At 40.7% G+C, this 21,039-nt stretch overlaps 1 protein-coding gene across 1 annotated transcript in view; it reads right to left on the bottom strand.

The window, feature by feature from the left end:
- The window catches only part of dusp22a (dual specificity phosphatase 22a), a 96,448-nt gene that overhangs the window by 44,927 nt on the left and 30,482 nt on the right, over nucleotides 1-21,039 (bottom strand). The window contains exons 5-6 of the mRNA XM_084409017.1: nucleotides 19,438-19,512; nucleotides 18,971-19,142 (exon numbers count right to left, since the gene is read on the bottom strand). Of these exons, the coding sequence (XP_084265143.1) occupies nucleotides 18,971-19,142; nucleotides 19,438-19,512 (247 nt within the window). The remainder of the gene's footprint in view (nucleotides 1-18,970; nucleotides 19,143-19,437; nucleotides 19,513-21,039) is intronic.

The raw sequence follows: 21,039 nt of genomic DNA, 5'->3' as shown, positions 1-21,039 counted from the left end.
CCTTTCGGCTTGTCCCTGGCACCCCGTACATTTACGAAGTGCATGGACGCAGCGCTCGCACCCCTCAGATTATGGGGCATACGAGTGCTGAACTATCTGGACGACTGGCTGATTCTAGCCCAATCTCACTCAGAGCTCGTAGAGCACAGGACCATTTTACTCGATCACCTCGAGAATCTCGGTCTCGCAGTGAACTGGGAAAAGAGCTCGCTTTTCCCCAGACAGATTATATCTTTTCTGGGAATAGAGCTGAACTCGCTGCTAATGACAGCACGCCTGTCATCTCAGCGCACACTGGACATTCGGCGCGCAGCCGGCTCGTTCCGCTGCGGCGCGATAGTCCCTCTCAAAGCCTTTCAAAGGATGCTCGGTCTGATGGCCTCAGCATCTTCAGTTCTCCAGTTGGGCCTTCTGCGCATGCGCCCACTGCAGTTCTGGCTCAGAAAGAGAGTACCACGCACAGCGTGGGCCTCCGGTCGGCTTCGCGTCAAGGTCAATCAAGCATGCATTGCAGCTTTGAAACCTTGGGAGGCAAAAGACTGGTACCAATCAGGTGTAAGCCTGGGGACTTCCTCGAGAGTGATGGTGGTGTCCACGGACGCATCCACCTCGGGATGGGGAGCGCTGCTCGAGGGCAGACCGCTTTTTGGCCAATGGTCAAAGCAGGAGAAGCTCTTACATATCAACTGCCTCGAAATGTTGGCAGTGAGCAAAGCGATCACGCGCTTTTGTCCCCTCATAAAGGGACACCACGTGCTAATACGTTCAGACAACGTCTCAGTGGTGTCCTACATAAATCGCCAGGGCGGCCTCAGGTCCCTGACTCTGTACAAGCTAACCAGGCGCCTCCTGATATGGGCCCGCAGCAACCTGCTCTCGCTGAGAGCAGCGCACGTGCCAGGGCTCCTAAATATAGGACCAGACAGACTGTCCAGGAACCAGGTTCCGACAGGAGAATGGTCTTTGCACCCACAGACAGTCCAGCTGCTGTGGAAGAAATTCGGCAGAGCGGAAGTAGACCTGTTCGCGTCTCAAGAAAACGCTCACTGTCCAGAATTTTTCTCGAAGAGCAAGGACCCACGAGTGGCCTCGCCGTCCTCTCTACGCTTTTCCCCCCGTCTCCCTCCTGACTCAGGTGGTAGAACGGGTCAGGGAAGAAGGATGCTCAGTGCTGCTTGTAGCCCCACTTTGGATGAGCCAACCTTGGTTCCCAATTGTGATGCAGTTAGCGAGCACCGCCCCGTGGCCAGTGCCTCTGAGGAGGGATCTCCTCTCTCAAGCCAACGGCTCGATTTGGCATCCTCACCCAGAGCTGTGGTCCCTCCATGTGTGGGCCATCAACGGGTACCCGCTGACCTCCCACAGGGAGTGTTAAACACTATCACACAGGCCAGAGCTCCGTCTATGCGACGTCTCTATGCCTCAAAATGGTCAGTGTTCTCTAGCTGGTGCACAGCTCGTGGTGTGTCACCCCTGCATTGCGGTGTGACGGAGGTTCTCTCCTTCCTACAGGAGCTGTTGGATAAGGGCAGGTCCCCTTCCACGCTCAAAGTCTATGTAGCGGCCATAGCAGTGTTCTCTTCGACCACGCTCGGCCAGTCTATTGGAAGGAACGATTTAGTCATTCGCTTCCTTCGAGGAGCTAAGAGACTGAATCCTCCCAGACCTCCCACAGTCCCTATATGGGACCTTTCTACGGTACTGAAAGCCATGAAAGGTCATCCATTTGAGCCCTTGCAGGAGATTGATCTTAAACACCTGTCTTTCAAGACGGCGTTTCTTCTGGCTCTCGCTTCAGTGAAGCGCATAGGGGACTTACACGCGCTCTCAGTAAGCGCGACGTGCATTGGATTTGGGCCGAATGACACTAGAGTTATACTCAAACCTAAGCACGGTTATGTTCCTAAATCCCTCAATACACCGTTCAGAGCACAGGTCATTTCCCTGTCTGCCCTGCCGGTCACTGAAGGAAATATGGACGAAAGCTCCCTTTGCCCAGTCAGGGCGTTAAGAGCTTATGTGTCTCGCTCGTCTGTTTTCAGACAGACGGAGCAGCTCTTTGTTTCGTTCAGCGGGCGTTCTAAGGGACTAGCCGCTTCGAAACAGACCCTATCCAGATGGGTAGTGGACGCAATAGCGCTAGCTTACACAACCAAGGGCATGCAGTGCCCGCTGGGTGTCAAAGCGCACTCCACGAGAAGCATGGCTTCATCGTGGGCATGGTCAAGTGGGATTGCCTTGCAAGATATTTGTATGGCGGCAGGCTGGGCCTCTCCGTCTACATTTATAAGGTTTTACAACCTAGAGGTTCCCGCACTACAGGCCAGACTACTGTCGGTCTAGTATGGCCAAAATCTCATAACTGGCGCTGTCAGTTATGCAGCTATTGAGTATTGCAATCCTTGCTCTATGCTGCTATAAGGAAGATAGTGGCTAACCCCCCTCTCGTCCAGGATTCCCTGTGAGTCCCCTGGGTGATTATGTACTGTATGAACTCCGGGCTGTCGCCCTTGAGTCTATGGTATCAGATCCCAGCACGCACGGCGTTTTACAGTAGGTTCCCCTAGCGTATTCTACGCAGTACGAGAGTATCTCTCGTAAGAGAACGTACTCGGTTACTAACGTAACCTCGGTTCTCTCTAGAGAGAGGAACGAGTACTGCGAATCCTGCCGTGCCTGCACGCACTCTGGTTGCTTCGACTATGAAAAACCAGAGAAATAATGCCTGCGAGCGGTATTTATAGACCTAAGCCACGCCCGTCTCGGCGGGACGTGACGCAGAGGGCGTGAAGCGCCCTCATTGGGTCTGACGTCACTCTAGGTCTCGCTCGATAGGCTTAAGCAGTTGCCAGCAGACCAGCCAATAGGCGCGCGAGCTGCCTCGCCTATGTCTTTATGCTGCCGCAACGCGTTTTACATTAATACAAAATTAAAGGATAATTTTTTTGGCTTCGGTATTCTCGTGGAAAAGGATTTTCCCCTAGCGTATTCTACGCAGTACTCGTTCCTCTCTCTAGAGAGAACCGAGGTTACGATAGTAACCGAGTACGTTTTTTTTTTTTTTATATACAGATGCCACTGAAGAGTCCTGCTGACTTCAACATTCACATGAGTCTCTGTACATGACCATGATAAAATGAAAAATCAAACACCTTGGAAATGACAGGTATTTACTATGTTTTAGGAATGTATGTGACTGTTCAAGTCTTTAGATCAGTGTGTTCAATAATGTGCTTTTTTGTCCTTTGTTGTGTATCTTTGGATTATGTTGTGTTGTAAATAAATCCAAACAATCAAAAAAACATTCTTGTTTAAATCTCTACTCATTCTTTGTTTATAGTTCTCTCACAGCCCACCTGATAGGGCCATTATGGGAGGGTCTTAGTCATTCTCAGGTGTGAAACACATCAATATTCATGATTCATGAATATTCCTTCTCGCATGCAGCTTTCTTACACAAAACATGTCTTACAAATATTGTTTTATCTGAATGAGTATGCAGGATGATTTTCACATAGTTTTGAAGCAAATATTCTAGGCTACGTGATACAATTTTCAAAAGTCTTGTTAAGAAATAATCAGTATGGGTTTCATGATCTTATTTCAGTGACAATGTTTTTTCACAAACCACGCATAAACGTCATTATCTCAAAACTACAAACTTTTGTATTCATGCTGCTTACATCTTTTTGTAACAGAGTTTGTGCTGAATACAGTGTAATCAGACTTTAGCCATGAAAATGTCACAAGTAACAGAAATAAGCACAAATGTCAGAGCATGTCAGAACACCTCCAGGGCCCAGAAAACACCTCAGACCCCAGAGGGTTAAAGGATGTAATTATTGATCAATGTAAAAACATCTTTTTACTCTTTCCCCAATTGAAGAGAAACCCTGGAATTTTCTATTCCTATAACAAAATGCTGTTTCGCGCGATCATCTCCCCACAGAACATTCAAAAAGTTAGACTTGATCCTGTTCCAGATTCTGTTGATGGCCTCAAGCTTGAACTTAAAAGCAAGCTCCAGCTGAAAGACCCTTTTGACCTTAAATATGAAGATGAAGACTTCCATGATTTCTGTAACCTTACATGTGTAGCTGATCTGCCCACAGACACTGTGACACTGAAGCCCCTTTCACACAGCGCGATGATCCCGGCAAATAGCCAGCAAATTGCCCGAACGCCTTCTGTGTGAACGCAAACACGACCCGGGATTGATGCCGGCATCGATGCCAGGTAGGGGACCTAGCTTTTATGCTGCTTCCCTCCTGGTTGGTAAGCAGGTGCAGCTGGAGACGCAATCAGCTACCTGCCAGAGGAAAGAGTGGGAGGAGCCAAAGGAGAACAAGAGACACAACAAAAACAACAGAAAGAAAAACATACCTCAGTACAATAATAGCTCACAAAAATATACGTCTTTAGACGTAACACAGCACGCATTCCGGGGACATTGCCGTGTTCAGTCCCGGAATGCGTGCTGTGTTACGTCTAAAGACAAATCGTAAAGTAAATCGTCATCTCCAACTTCTTCACCCAGTATTCATTCAGAGTCATCTGACTTTTTCATCTGTTGATTTGTTTCTGTGTGCTTTGAATTTATCAGAAAATCTTGGGCTATGAAAGTTGTGTGATTATATGACCAGTTCTGTCATGTTAAGTGAAATGAAAATGTTTTAACTTCCTGTATGATATTTTAATTTAGTACTGTTGAAGACTGTCACTCTGGCATCTTTGTTAAATTTGTAAATGTATTTAGGTTTTTATAGATCAGCAAATAATTCACCAGGCTTGTGTCAAAGGACCTGAGCAAGTCCTTTTTTGAAGGCTTAGATGGTCATCTCTCAAAGCTGATACAGTTGTTCAGGTCAAAGCGTTATGAGGACATTCCAGAAATGACTTCAATACTGGAGAGCCTTGATAAGGATGTGAGTCAATTTATTTTAAAGCAGTCTTTCTCTCCCCAAAATGACAATTCTGTGATCATTTACTCACTTTCATGTTTGTCCATTCTTTTTTTCTTCTATGGATCATAAAACTAGTGTTGGTGACATCTTTCATACAATGACATCAGAGTAAGTGACTAAAAAGTAACCTATACGATTTGTATGTCATATTCCAAGTCTTCTTAAATCATACAATCTCTTTGTATGATGAAAACATAAAAATGTCAATCTTTGTTTACAATAATGTTTGATAGTATTAGCTACTACATAAATATCAAACCTCATTGGTTCTTGCAAGTCTATTGATCAAATATCATGACACAAGATCAAAATTGATATGATCAGTTCATTACACAAAGTTATCTTCCAAAAACTTTTAAAATAGGCAACACGACTCATCCACTACTTTTACTACATTTTTTTTATAGTGTTGACTTGTCCTTTATAGAGCTTAACAGTCTAGCCAATGTTCATTTTCATTGTATGGAATGAAGATATTAATATGTTTGCATGTGTTTGGAGTGGCATGTTGATGAGTAAATGACAATTATCATCTTTGGCAGGCCCGTCGCGACAAGGCAGGCAAACCAAGCAATTGCTTGGGGCCCCGAGCTGGCCTGGGGCCCCAAGACAACGACTGGTTAAGAATAAAATGCAATGACAAACTGTGTGAGCGCCCCTTTGATAGTCAATGCAGTAAAGTGCAATGACACGGTTATCGACACCTACCTCAAGGGGGCCCCCCTCAGTAGTCGCTGACAGCAGCTAGCCAATCACGTGATCTCTGCTGCCGGCAAAATACAAAAACTCCTCGGCAGTCATCATGAAGCGGAATTATGCTTCAGGAAGCCAGAAAATAATGAAGAGAAAGGAAGAGGAGGATAAGAAAAAAACAAGATAGTGGTAAGTAGGGGTGTAACGATACACGTATTCGTATTGAACCGTTCGGTACGAGGCTTTCGGTTCGGTGTTCGGTACGCGTTTTCAAACCGATCGGTTCGTTGGATCATTTTTCCTGCCGACCAAAATTTAGTTATTCCAAATGTAGGCGCGTTGCGAGTGGCAAGCGCGCTCATAATGTAGAGACGCCGGCGCGACCACAACATTGCCCAACGTCAAATGGCAAATGTAATGTAAGCGGAACGAAACTGAGCTACTCGCTATTATTGTGTGGTTGACGGACCGTTGTTTATCAGTTTGGACCAGAGCAGCGCGAGCCGATCGTGATCATGAGACAGCTGTTACTAATAAGAGATCCAGTAAAGAAAGCATTTGAATTCGCCACTGAAGTAATAACATCGCTGCGAGATCTAGTGAGAAACATTCACATAGTTTGGCAGGAATAGTAGGCTATAATGCCTTCAAGTAATTACGTCGGTTTTATTTTGACATAATGAATACAATGCAAATGTTAACCTTAACTAAAATAAACATTTGTTTATAACTACTACAATACATAAATACAATTACATTAATTTTTTTCCAAGGAGCTGTTTTGTTTTATATGCTCCTAAGAAGAGTCAATTATAGCTCCAGAATTGCTCAAAGTAAAAAGAAATCATATTTTATGATGCTAGTTTTAATCAAAAAAAGAAGACAAATAAATAAATCAAGGAAATTGGCATTTCTTTCTTTTTGCTGTATCGAAAACATACCAAACCGTAACACATGAGTATCGTATTGAACCGAACCGTGAATTTTGTTACACCCCTAAAGATAGTGGTAGGCCTAAGTGATAAATTACACTGGATAAAATAGCTCCACTTGTCTTGTACAAATGGTGTAATTTTTCAGCAGGTAGGTTAGAAAAAATATGTTTATGTTAGCTACCTGCCTGACGGCAAATGCTGCTTGTAACAAACAGTTAGTGCAACTTTTTTTTTCGAACGGACGGAATATGGTTACAGATTATATTATGTTTTTTTGGGGGGGGGGGGCCTCCATGGCCATTTTGCTTGGGGCCCCCAAATTCCTTCAAACGGCCCTGATCTTTGGTAACCTATCCTTTTAAATCCTTTAAAGTGTTGTTAAAACCCCAATGAATTTAAGGCAGGGGTGCCCAATCCTGCAGAGTTTAGCTTCAACCCCTATTAAACACACCTAAACCAGCTAATAAAGGTGTTCAGGATCACTACAAACTTCCAGGCAGGTGTGTTGAACCAGGTTGGAGTTAAACTCTGCAATATATTATTGGCCCTCCAGGAGCAGGATTAGACACCCCTGATTTAAGTGCCATGAGCGTGTTACATCCACTATTAAATCTTATTTTGGTGCTGAACAAAAAGGTAACAAACAACTGTTGTTGCACCACGTCACTGGTGATTTATTTACAACAAAAGTATACATGTGTAAATGTGCAAATTTGAAATTAATGTTTTTGTGTTTTTTTATTTTTTCTAAAAAGCATCAAAGAGGTAGGGGGAGAAAGAATAAACGAATAAAGAAAACCAAAGGATTTAACGAATAAAGCTGGTACTTTAACCATCCTATATTTTACAGACAACAAACCAAAAGTTGAGGACAGGAGCATTGCTGGGCCTGCCATGGTACATGCAAGAGACTCATTCAAAATTCATGAAGATATGCGAGGTAAGCTGAAACCTGTAAGGCAAAACAAGGGAAAATTAAACATTATATCTCTTAATTTGCAGGGGTCTGGGGACTGTATTTGTATAATTGCTTTTAAGTAATAGTACCTTGTTTTGTTTACTTTCTATAAAGCCCAGTGACCGTGAAGAGGATGTGATCAAGGGTGTGGTGATTGGAATCCTACTGGTTGTGTAAAATGTGATGGAATCTCTCCCAACGTACTAGCCTGGAAATCCAGACCTAAATCTAAAAGATTAATGGTCTGGTGTCGACTAATGAAAATCGCCCAGCTCGAGGGGCGGCACCAAGCATGCATTTGAAAATCTCACTGCACGCAATTGGATAACACTACGACCAATCACAACAATAAACCCCAGCTACCAGCGGAGCTAACTGGTAGATTACACTCTTACCGTATCTGGTCGGCAAAACAGCAAAAACGTCCTTCTTGCAAAGGAACGATTTGAGTGGCGTCTTCTGTTCCTGTTTTAGATAAAAAGCCAAGTCTAACTCGTTCATTGTAGCGGCCAAAGCCATTTCAAACAACTGGTGTTCCTCCATAGCCATCTTGCAATGTATACTAATGACTTCGACGTCACAGCGCTGTCATCATCTGTTTAGCTCGCCTCTGGCCCGCCTATATCAGAAAACCCGATGTGATTGGTGCAGCTCAGATCGAGGGGCATATTTAATGAGCATCATTACTTGACACCAGAGTAACTCGTTGAGCAAATTCAACTTGTGCTCTCGTGAGAACTCTGGATTACCAGGGTACCAACGTACTGGATAACAGGCCAAAAATAGAGATAGAAAAACAAAAAGCAAAACAGACGATCAATCCAGCAGAAAGCAAAAGGCAAACAAAAACAGAAATCGCACACTCTGATGAGGGTAAACGACTGGAGCGGGAAGACAACGAGAGCAGCAATCCACCCGGCAGCAGAGAGAAGGCCTGGAGAGAACGAGAGCGAATGCACAAAAGAAAAACAAACGGAAAAATAAACAGCACTGGAACCTCAAAACAGGACTGGACAAGACACGTTTGCAGAATATCAACTGGCTGGGTCGAAGCATAGCGGGAAGCGAACACAACGATCTGGCACAAGACAGACAACACAAGGAGAATAAATAGGGAAAAGAATAAGGAAGGTAATTACTAACAGGTGCGGGGATGAGCAGTGATGAAGAATGAGGGGGTGGTAATTAATAACACGTGCGGGGAAGGAGCAGTGGCGAACGAGAGGGTGGAGAAACAAATCAACACAAAGACAGCGGAGCACACGGCGAACTGTCAAAACAAAGCCATGTGCTCCGAGACAACCACGCAGACAACTCAAGTAAAGAAAACAGGCGGATCAGACCGGAGACATGACAATGTGAGGGTTTTTCTTGAGTAGTGTTTTTATATCTTTGCAAGAGAATTCTTTGTGTCTGTGTTTTTGGATGCAATATATTTGTTTAAAAAATAAATGCTAAGAGTTTAAATTTTGTTGTGTTTCAGTTGTGTTGATTTCATTAAACATCTGGTTCCAGACAGATATCCAGAAAGCAATGCAATGTCAAAGCAATGAAGTCCAGTAAACTCAAATAGTTAAGTTATGATGTTGAGGAAAAATTCCTATTTTATGTCAATTAGACTTGGTTCATGGTTGTGAAAACATGAAAAATGAAGTTCAACAAATTTGTTTTTCAGTTGACTTAACAAAAAATTCTAAATGCTCAGTAATTGATACAGTACGTTGGCTCAATTTACTGCAAGTTATTTCAACAACTACATATAAGTTGAGTGAACTTGACACCTAAGGTTAGCTAAACTTACCTGAGTTAATGCAACAACATAACTTGACTAAGTCAAATTGTGTCAACAAATCATTTTGTACAGTGTAATACTACTCGTCTCTAGATAATGTGCAAGAGCCTTAATGCATATTTACACTTGTTATGAAATTTACCATATTTGTTTCTTAATGCTTGTTACTGCTCTTACTCTGAATGATTCATCCATGCATATCCTTTTATACATTTTTGACCTTGTAATCTTTAATCAAAATGTCATAACTTGCCCTTCCTGTGACTTCTACTTACTCTTATAACATATGCAAGGCTGTAATGCTGTTTAGCCAATCTCATTCAGATCTGCCTCAATTTTAGTATACAGATCCCACTTTTCACAAACCAATCAACAACTGAAGACCCCACCAATATTTTTGTTTTCATTTCACTCTGAAACATGTCACAATTCAGTGGTAAAGTTGTTCTTGTTTCATGCTGACTTGCCAGTAGACCTGATATAAAGCTGCCAGGAATAGAGACCAAGTAGCTATCATATAAAACACCTATCATGTTGTGTACAAAACATGAGAATGTTAGTATGGCCAGTGTCTATAGCTAATAAAATTATCTCTTGTCACTGGCCTGGAGTCATACAGAAGTACTGTATCCCTTCACAGACATGGAGACAATACCTACAGTGAACAGCAAAATCTTCAGGGACCAACCAAACCCGTTCACTGCTGTTTCAGTTTTTTTACACGAATATGAGGTTTTGAATAAAGGTGGCTGAAGAGACTTACAGGAGTATGTTGTTCTCCAAACTGTTGATGAACCATTACATTTTGTGTTAATCCGGCCAAGCCGGTACGGTATGGTTTATTTTTTCACTGTGGGGCTGAGGTATGGTTAAATGATCTAGAATATGGTCATGCAAAATAAGGCATTAATATGTGCATTAATAAGTACTAATAACCAGCCAATATGCTAGTAATATGCATTCTAATAAGAAACTATTTGATAGTGAATATGTATACCAAATCTAAGTGTTACCACATCAGTTGCTATATTGGTACCTGTGTTATGGAGCTTGATCAGATTTTATTATTATTATTATTATTATTATTATTATTAATTATTATTATTATTATTAACTTGTTTACTTCGCTCAAATATACTCTAAAAAGAAATTCAGGGGACCTGTTACCACAACTTAAATAATGCATGGGTTCAAGTTAAAAATGATAATTTATTGATTTAATTAAAACTTGTAAGTTGCAATAATTATTTTGTTGAGATCTGTTGACATAATAATGTTGATCATTATATTAACTTAATATTGTGTGTAATTTAAAATCAATTTCCATGTTAATTAATTAATTATGTTAAAGTCAAGTCAAGTCACCTTTATAGTGCTTTTTACAATACAGATTGTTTCAAAGCAGCTTTACAGTGATAACAGTTTATTTCGGCTGTACAGCAGATCTAGAAGAAAATAGTGTCATAGTCCAGCTTAAGTAAGTTCAGTTAACCCTTTCGCACGTACGATCACACCGGTGTGATCAGTCTAGGCTTGTGACCGGTGTGATTAGAACGGTCAGTGCATCACATGATCAACTGCTAAATTCAAATGTGATTTTGCGCGTTGGCTGGCGCTGAGCCAGAGACAGGCGCCCTCAGAGCTGTCATATATTACAACTTTTCAGTGTTTTCAACCACATAATGTTTATTTTAAGTTTCGGACATATAAATTCACATAAGTACTAAAAAAAACAATACATTTAGAGTTTGTAAAATAGACACTGATGTCTATGGAAGAGGCAATAATAATCCTTTCCATTATAAGTAGACACGTTTTATTCATATCAGATACACATTGTGTAAGTAACTTTAAAGTTTACTCTATTCTTCTCCCAGTTCACCAGCCACTTACTTTTATGTATTTCGTGATAAGTGGATGAATTCACGTGTTGTAAATCCAACAGATCCGATTCTCTAAACTGCGTCTGCGGCACAAACTAAGATGGCGGCGCCCATCGCGCATACAGCTCAACTAACGCGATCGTTATAAAGGTTACATAATAAACACTTCCACTTGCATATATTTGACAATCGGAATATCAGATATTTCATGCCATAGCTAACAGATTTGTGAATATTTTGAATAAAAAAGGAAAAATGACATTTTCATTTCATTTCATTTCATTTATCTTTTATTCCTTTCATGAAAATGCATTATTTGTACAAGGCACATACAATTCATTTGAGTTTTCCTTTACATTTCCATGATCAGAAAGGAGCAGATGGAAGAACAATATTCTTAAAAGCAGATCATCATTCATTCAGAGCTGTTGTTGCTGCGGTGTTTCACGTGACAAGCAATGACGCGTCACCATGGAAACCATAAAGTGACACGTTCTAAATAACGGTCGCCTTGAAAAACTCACGCTGGGGGGTCAGCCAGAATATTTTAAACTTACGTGTGAAAGGGTTAACCAAGTTGTAGTAACTTAATGAAACTTTGAAAATTGGGCAGTGGATTTCTAGTTCAAAGCATGCTTTAGGACTGGAAAAGGAGAATAAATTTTGATGTTAAATGTTATTATATTTATTTTTTTAGTGAAGGGAAAGACCCATTAGTGTTTAATGCTGTTATTTTTTTACATTTAATAGAGTTTCTGTTGTTGAAATGTTTGTGTTTACCATTGTGCTGAAGAGAGACTGAGGGTCGAGGATGCACTCACAGCCTAAGCCTTTCCAGGGGAGGATGGATCTGAGGGCTGTCATCCTCTTGAGGAAGGCTTCAGGCAAAAAGTCCTGATGCTATAGGGCTCAGGACTTTGAGGGCAGGCCCCTCTGAGGAGAAGTGGCCCACACCACTGTATCTACAACGTAAGAGCGTTTATCTTCGCAGTGCCCTTGGGAGATCAGTCAGCTCCTTGCGGTTTTCAGCAAGCCTCTTGTCCAGTCCTCACCTGAGCATGTTGTAGAACTGGGATGCTTTCTACCTCCGAGGAGGGTATTGGAGAAGTCATCCCCTGCAAGCAAGGAATTTCAAGGCACCAGGCATATTACTCAGCCTACACCAGAGGTCAGTCTTGAGAGACTGATACCCCTTTTCAGACTATCGGTAGCGTGGCTACTTCTGCCGAATGTGTCTCCATGGGTCCTGCAAATTTTAGAGAAAGGGTACAGAATTCAGTCTGGACAGAGTACTGTCTACATTGGTCAGTTCCAAGCAGGCCCAACAGAGTTGGAAGTGCAGTCTCTTTTAGCAAAAGAGACCATAGAACATGTTCCTCTTCCTGACAGAGACTTTGGTTTCTACAGCCGGTACTTCATAGTTCCAAAGGGGTGTTTTGCGTCTAATCAAATCAAGTCTGAGGTGTGTTACCATAGATATGAAAGACACTTACTTTCACATATTCTTCATCAACAAAAACAAAAAACAAAGAAAAGAAGTACCTCAGGTTCGTTTCCGATATCATGTTCTTCTGTTCGGCCTAGCCTTGTCACCTCACGCCTTCACAAAGTGCTCTGGCTCTCTTGTGATACCAGGACATTTGTGTACTCAATTACATCATCAAATGGTTGATTCTAGCTATAAGTAAAATGCTAACATATTTGTTTCAGACAAACAGATAGTCCAGCCCCAAACTCATGCCATTGTTTGAGCCACACAGTTCCATTTGGTGTTAGAAATAAAATAATACATCATATTAATACATAAAACCTTTAAACTGCAAATTAATTTACAATGGAATGGACTAAAGAGGATCAGAACAATACCTTTTTTACTCTATAAAATTATCCATCTTATTTTTCAATGCAGAAGTACATCTAAACCATTTCCTGTGAATGTAGAAAAATGTTAGATTTATTAGCCACTTTATAAATAAGGACTCAAGGACATTTACAGAGTTGTCAATAACCCACTCTTGCATTGTCTTAGCTGTGTGCTTAGGGTCCTGTCCTGTTGGAAGGTGAATCTTCTGCCCAATCCGAGGTTTTGAATTCTCTGGACCAGGTTTTCTTCAAGGATATCTCCATATTTTGCTGTGTTGAGCTTTCCTTCTACCCTGATGAGTCCCTGTTGCTGAAAAACATCACCACAGCATGATGCTGCCACCACCATGCTTTACCATTGGGATGTTATTGTGCAGATGATGAGTGGTGCCTGGTTTCCTCCAAACATGACGCTTGGAACTGAGGTTCATCAGACTATAAAATCTTGATTCTCACAGTCTGAGAGTCATTTAGGTGTTTTGTTTTCTTCTTCTTCAAATTCCAAGAGGATTTTAATGTGTCTTCACTGAGGAGAGGCTTGAGTCTGGCCACTGTGCCATAAAGCCCAGATCAGTGGAGTGTTGCAATGATGTTTCCTTTTGTAAGTTTCACCCATCTCCATTTATGATCAGGGAGTTCAACAACAGTGACCATCAACTTCTTGGTCACCACTCTTACGAAGTCCCTTCTCCATCAATTTCACCAGGAGGCCAGCTTTAGAAAGATTCCTGGTTGTTCCAGACTTCTTCCATTTAGGATTATGGAGGCTACATGCTTCTGTGAACCTACAAACATTTTTTGTAGAGTTTCCCAGATCTGTGTCTCAACTCTCGACACAATCCTGTCACTGATTCTGAATCCTGTCCTGTCTATCATTCCTTGTTGTTTATATTGCAAAAAACAACTTACTCATCAACATATATTAGATATTGTCTAATACTGCCAATCACATTAATCTGACATCGCTAGCTTTTATCTAAATCATTATCGCTAGCACAACATGCTAGTATCTCGCTAGCCTGTTAACCTGCTATCCGTGCTTGCCGTCTAGTGCGCATTCGTGCCTTTTATGAGTCCATCAAACAACTGTGGTGAGTAGGATCAGTCAGCAAACACGGTGAGTAAGGTCTTCTCCTGTTATTGTCACTTGCACTTCGTGTCATATAGTATAGCCTTCTTTATCAGCAGTGAGGACTACACGTGATTAATGCAGGGAGATAGTCAGGCTGACGGAGAAGATTTCAGAGCTAGACACCCCCAAACTTTAATCGAGGATAGTAAGAATGCAAGGGCTTTAGAGACTGCTTTGGATGCGACTAGCTTAGTGAACTCTGTACATTGTTCGGTTCTGGCTGTAGAGCCCGTGCAGCAGGGCAACTGGGTGACCGTGAGACACTGTAGCTATTCCGATTACAATAACAAATAGATTCTTCCCACTCAGTGAAACACCCACTGTGAATCCTGAATCCTGCTGAATTCATCTCTCCTGGGATAGTGCCGCTCTTCTCTCTAGTAATATGGCACATAGTCTTAGAGCTCAAACATGACGAATTGGGGCTCAGGTCAGGAAGCAGACAGACTGGCCAAACCGACCATCTGCTAGCTGTCTCACGTCACTGAGGTCAGATAAATCCCATCACATAGAGACTCTTTCACCTAGATATCATCATATAGAGACTGTGTCTGTTCCCCGAATTAGGGTAAAAATGTAATCGATGTTCAACAAATAAAAAATAGATACAATACAGATGAACAAATGATAAAGCTTGGGTTGCCGAATATTCGATCCCTTCCTTCAAAAGCACTTATTGTTAATAATATGATTACAGATTATAAACTAGACATGTTGCCAGAAACCTGGCTAAAACCAGACAATTACATTACTTTAAATGAGTCCACCCCCCAAGATTACTGTTATAAAACCGAGCCATGTCTGAAAGGAAAAGGGGGTGGTGTTGCTGTAATCTATAGCAGTGGTTCTTGATTCCAGTCCTCGGGACCCCTTGCTCTGCACATTTTGTATGTCTCTCTTATCTGACACACTCAGTTCAGTTCATGGAGTCTCTCCTAATGAGCTGATGATCTGGTTCAGGTGTGTTAAATAAGGGAGACATACAAAATGTGCAGAGCAGCGGGTCCCGAGGACTGGAATTGAGAACCACTGATCTATAGTAATATCTTCAGAATTACAGAGAAGTCTAGTTTCAAATATAATTATTTTGAGTTAATTAAGTGTTGGTGCTTAATGTAACACTATCTAGTGAAAATGATAAATTGCACTTGACATTTGTGCTAGCAACTGTATGCAGGCCACCAGGGCTGGGGAATTTGCTGATTTTTTTATCGGAGTTAGTACTGGCTGCAGATAAAGTCCTAATTGTTGGTGATTTTAATATACATATAGATAACGAAAAAGACGCATTCTATTGGAGTTAAACAAAACGTGTCAGGACCCACTCATTGTCCTAATCATACTTTAGATCTAATATTGTCCCATGGGATCAATCTTAATGCCGTTCAAATTCTGCAACAGAGTGATGACATCTCAGATCATTATCTTGTGTATACTCCATTTAGCCAAGGTTGCAAAGCCGACTCTGTGTTACAAATATGTTAGAATCACTTCTGCCACTAAAGATTGCTTTATTAATAATATTCCTGATCAGTTTCATCTCCTCAGCACCCCAGATAGCTTAGAAGTACTCGGTATTGCGGCAGAAACTTTTGACTAGCCAGCACTTTAGACACAGTTGCTCCTTTGCGCTTAAAGAATATTAAAGAAAATAGTCCAACACCGTGGTACAACGAGCACACTCGAGCCCTTAAAGGGATAGTTCACTTTGAAATTAATTTTTTATATGTTTTAGCTTACCTCAAGGGCATCCAAGATGTAGGTGTCTTTGTTTCCGCAGTAGTTTCAATTCTGATATTTTTAGGTCAAACCGTTCTTGTCTGTCAGTCATATAATGCATGTCGATGGTCACTGGCTCAAAACACAAGCACAGAGTCCAAATTAAAACAATTCCCCATCGTCCAAATTAAACAATTCCCCATCATAAGTACACATTGATGGCCTAAGACACGAAACGAGCGGTTTGTGTGAGAAAACGAACAGTATTTATATCGTTGTTATCTCTTGAAAACAGCACACGTCCAAATGATCTGACGGCGCGGGCGGGTATAGATACATAGATGTCGCCTTGGCTACTGCAGTTCATTGGAACGAAACCGTAGCCAAGCGACATCTAGTGTATATATCTATACCCGCCCGCTGGCGGGTATAGATGTATACACTAGATGTCGCCTTCGCTACTGCAGTTCATTGGAACGAAACCGTAGCCAAGGCGACATCTATGTATATATCTATACCCGCCCGCGCCGTCAGATCATTTGGACGTGTGCTGTTTTCAAGAGATAAAAACGATATAAATACTGTTCATTTTCTCACACAAACTGCTCGTTTCGTGTCTTAGGCCATCAATGTGTACTTATGATGGGGAATTGTTTCATTTGGACGTGGGGAATTGTTTTAATTTGGACTCTGTGCTTGTGTTTTGAGACAGTGACCATAGACCTGCATTATATGACTGACAGACAAGAACGGTTTGACCTAAAAATATCAAAATTGAAACTACTGCGGAAACAAAGACACCTACATCTTGGATGCCCTTGAGGTAAGCTAAAACATATAAAAAATTAATTTCAAAGTGAACTATCCCTTTAAGAGAGCAGCCAGAAAAATGGAGCGCAACTGGAAGAAAAAAAGCGAGAGAGCACGATTGCATACATAAAAGCCTTAAAAACTGCTAGATCTGCTTATTTGTCAACTCTTAGAAGAAAACAAACACAACCCTAGGTATTTATTTGACACAGTGGCTAAATTAACAGGAAATAAAGCTTCTACTTCTGAAGTTTCCAAAGAGCATAGCAGTAATGATTTTATGAACTTCTTTACTTACAAGATTGATAATATAAGAGAGAAAATTATAACTATAATGCAACCATCTATTTTAGACCCTATACCGACTAAGCTACTGAAAGTAATGCTTCCAGAGGTCATAGATCCTCTTCTTAATATCATTAATTCATCTTTGCCACTAGGATATGTACCGAAAGCTTTTAAGCAGGCTTTTATTAAACCTTTATTAAAGGGATACTCCACTTTTTTTGGAAATAGGCTCATTTTACAACTCCCCCAGAGTTAAACAGTTGAGTTTTACCGTTTTCGAATCCATTCAGCCGATCTCCGGGTCTGGCGGTACCACTTTTAGCATAGCTTAGCATAGATCATTGAATCGGATAGGCTCTGAGATCTGCACACAAAAACAATTGGTTTCAACAACCACTCAAAACCAAAACAAATGGTGTTCCAACCAATCACCGACAGGGGGAGGATGTTGTAAAACCTCACAACACCCTCCCCCTGTCGATCTCAGAGCCTAGGCTGCCTACAGAGACGCGTTTTTTTGACAGCATGCTTATGGGGCGGGCAGCTAGCGGATCGTTAGGAAAGATTAGATGAATGTGATCTTTTTTGGGGGGGCCTGAAATCACTGATACAACCTTTAATGCAGCGCTATGCAGCTTTGCCGATTTCTTCGCTGTTTTCTCGCTTTTTGCTCGAGGGTTTCTCTATAGAGCTCCCCCCACAGCTTCGGAATAGATATTGGCAACATTGTCGTCAAAACTCGTTGGCGACTCTCCCCCCTCCCATCTTCTCCCGCTGGTCATGTGCATTTGTTTTCAAATAAGCTGGCGAACACACGGAGCCATGTCCACTGAGGTATGTATGATACACAGAAGGCTAGCATATAAATGTTTAGATAGTGTATGTGTGCAGTGCCGTAAAGCAATTTGTTACATCGCGAGACCTGATATTACGTGATACTTCCTGACGCTGACCCGCCGGCCCAAAGTTGCAAGGGTGGTTTTTCAGCTCACAGGCGCTTGGGGGGTGCGAGAAGACCACCATTCAACCCGACTATTCCAATGACTCCGAAGCTGTTCGGTTAAGGTAAAAAAGTTACTTTGTTCACCTTTAAATGGAAATGAGCTGCTGCTCCCAGCACAGAGGACGGAGCTTCAAGAGGTTGTGTCCTTTTACCTCACACAGACATGCACTGAAAATTTCAAAAACCTTTAGCCTTTTATGTTTAAACCGGAGTCAGACAATGATGGAGAGACTCAAGAAGAAGTGACAACACGTAGACAACACATTTCTGAATGGTTAGTTGGTGAATTTATGTAGCTTATGTGTAGTTATCTTCTAGTCATTGATTAGCATATTCTGTCTTGATAATCAATAAATCGGGTTCCCGGGGGCAGGTTTATGTAAATTTTAGGGTTAGTGATGTCACTAACCTGGGAGGAATGTCATGTAGTCCTTACCAGCCATTTGTTGTAGTCCTTAAAAAGCAATTTCTTTAAAAGAAAATATCTCCCTTTGCTTTGAACTTTGAGCGTTGTAGCTTTGCAGATGTTGTTTATGCTCAAACAGCAACATTACACACTAACTAAAGTTAGAAAAGTGAAATCATATTCAACCCCTTTAAGTAACAAAAAAAAATAAAAATCTCAGGCACTTTTTAATTTAATTGCGTCTGACAGAAGAAACAACAGCTTTCATGCACGTCCTTCAAAATAAAATCTTGCATCAGAAAAAAACAATTAGAATTAAGTTGTGTGTTGTTGTTTCTTTGACTACACACACCTCAACCCACTCAAAATGGTCTTGTGACCGCTTGAGAAACACTGGTGTAGACTGACATGAAACAATACAGATTATATTTATATCTTTACTCATATGTTTGGCAGTTCAAAATATCAAACTCTGATTGGAAGCTGTGTCCAGACAGAATCTGTCTATGAAATGCTGAATGTACCTCTGACACCTGTTTCATCTGGAACTCCTGCAGCTGCTGCTGGAAGCCATAGTTTGGGCCCACAAAGGAGCGCACAGCCTTCACTGCAGTAAGACACTCTTCCCAGCCGTAGCTGGTGACAGTCATGAGGTAAGCCACCACCACGGTGGTACTGCGAGACACCCCAGCAAGACTGTAGCAGGAAAAGGGTTTGTGAGGTTGAGTTTGAACATGGAAGAGCATTAATTATAATGAATGGAACATTGTTTGGCATTGGGATCATGTTCATTTACACAAACTGTAGTATAACTTCTATATATACCTGTCTAGACTGTAATACTGGTAAAGGAAAAAAAGCTGAATGATGCAAGCCAAACAAGATGTTACAGTTAAACCATGGTTGCCCTAAAGCTCAAATGTCTGCTGAAGCAGCTCACACCATACCACATATCAAAATACCCATAATACCACACAAATATAAAACCTACCAATGAACTAGACATGACCCTCCATTAAGTCGACACTCATGGATAAAGCGTATGGACTCTTTGAAATGTTGAGACCTGACAATACACAAGAAAGTGGCATTAGCTGCATCACAACACTAAAGTTATCACAGAACAGATATATATATATATATATATATATATATATATATATATTTTTTTTTTTTATTGTGTATTAAAAAGTAGACTGACATAGGATACCTAACTTAATGTCCAGTTGTTTCTAAATTTAAATTTTTTGGAATTTTATGATTGTTTTGGCATTTCTCAAGATAGCTCTAGGGAAGAACATTATGAATTATAATTTAAAACAGAATTTTACAGTAAAGTGGGTAAAACTAATATACACAGTTTAACAGATTCAGCACATAACTGTTTGGGTGAGTGATTACGGTTTTCCAGCAGCTTGAAAACCCACAAATTCAGGTATGATTGAGAAACATGAGATTGCAAAAACTGGCAAACTGCTCTCCAAATAAAAGCTGATTTCCCAATAAAGCTAAGCAATGAAGGACTGCAAAACCATATTTGTGTGTGTGTGTGTGTGTGTGTGTGTGTGTGTGTGTGTGTGTAGGGCAACATATGCAATTCAAATCAATATTGTGTTTAGAATGTTGTCCTACACTGTAAACATGTGTTGTTGGTGATTCAGTAACATTAAATAATTTTGACTTAAAAACATGAAGCACCTTTTTCATTGTATAAATTGTCATATGTATGGTATTTATGTCATATTTATTAAACAAACTGATCTACTGATAATGCACATAATAAATGGCATTAACCACTATGATTTATATACCTTGTGTTTTAGAACATGATGACCCATACACAACAATTGCAAAGAGAAGTTCCTCAATGGTTTTAACGTTTTCCATGTTATTGCCATGCTCTTAATATCAGACAAACTGCAGATTGATTTTAATCAATAGCAGAAAATGAGAAAGAGACTTTGAAGCACTATTACTCTTGCAGATTTCTATACCACATGACATGTCATTAAAACAGTGTGACTACCAGATAAAGGCTACACTGTAAAAAATGTTACTGCTATTTACTTTGATAAACTGCTAAACTAAAAATGATGGTAACAATATTACACATAATATTTTTGAGTAGTTAAAGCTTGATTTCATTCATGGAATCTACCTGAATAAATCATGTAAAATGCCCTAATTTATTTAGTCTATGACATAATGAATTACAATTTTTTAGTGAAATGTGCTTTTTTATTTGAAGTATTTTTTATTCTCAAAATTGTGTGAAGTCAAGTGAATGGATATGACCTGTTTATATTTAACTTTGAGATATATTGTTTTATAAAAAGACTGTATGCTGCTAGGACAGCACAGAATCAAACTTGTTACTGCACTAGCATTAGCAGAGTTATTGCTACAAGTATAAAACAATATGCTTCAGAATATGCTCTTTCAAATGTCAAACATACATGAACATTAAACCTTAACAGATGTTTCCCTTTACTCAAAAACACATGAAATAACACTTAATTTCAAGATTTACTCTCCATTTCCAGCCATGTGCAAAGGTGCAACAAACAATGGTGTCTCTAAATAAAACCACATA

This window comes from Rutilus rutilus (genome assembly GCF_951802725.1).
Source record: "Rutilus rutilus genome assembly, chromosome: 5".
NCBI classification, from domain to species: Eukaryota; Metazoa; Chordata; class Actinopteri; order Cypriniformes; family Leuciscidae; genus Rutilus; species Rutilus rutilus.
This window is presented reverse-complemented; position numbering and strand designations above follow the sequence as displayed.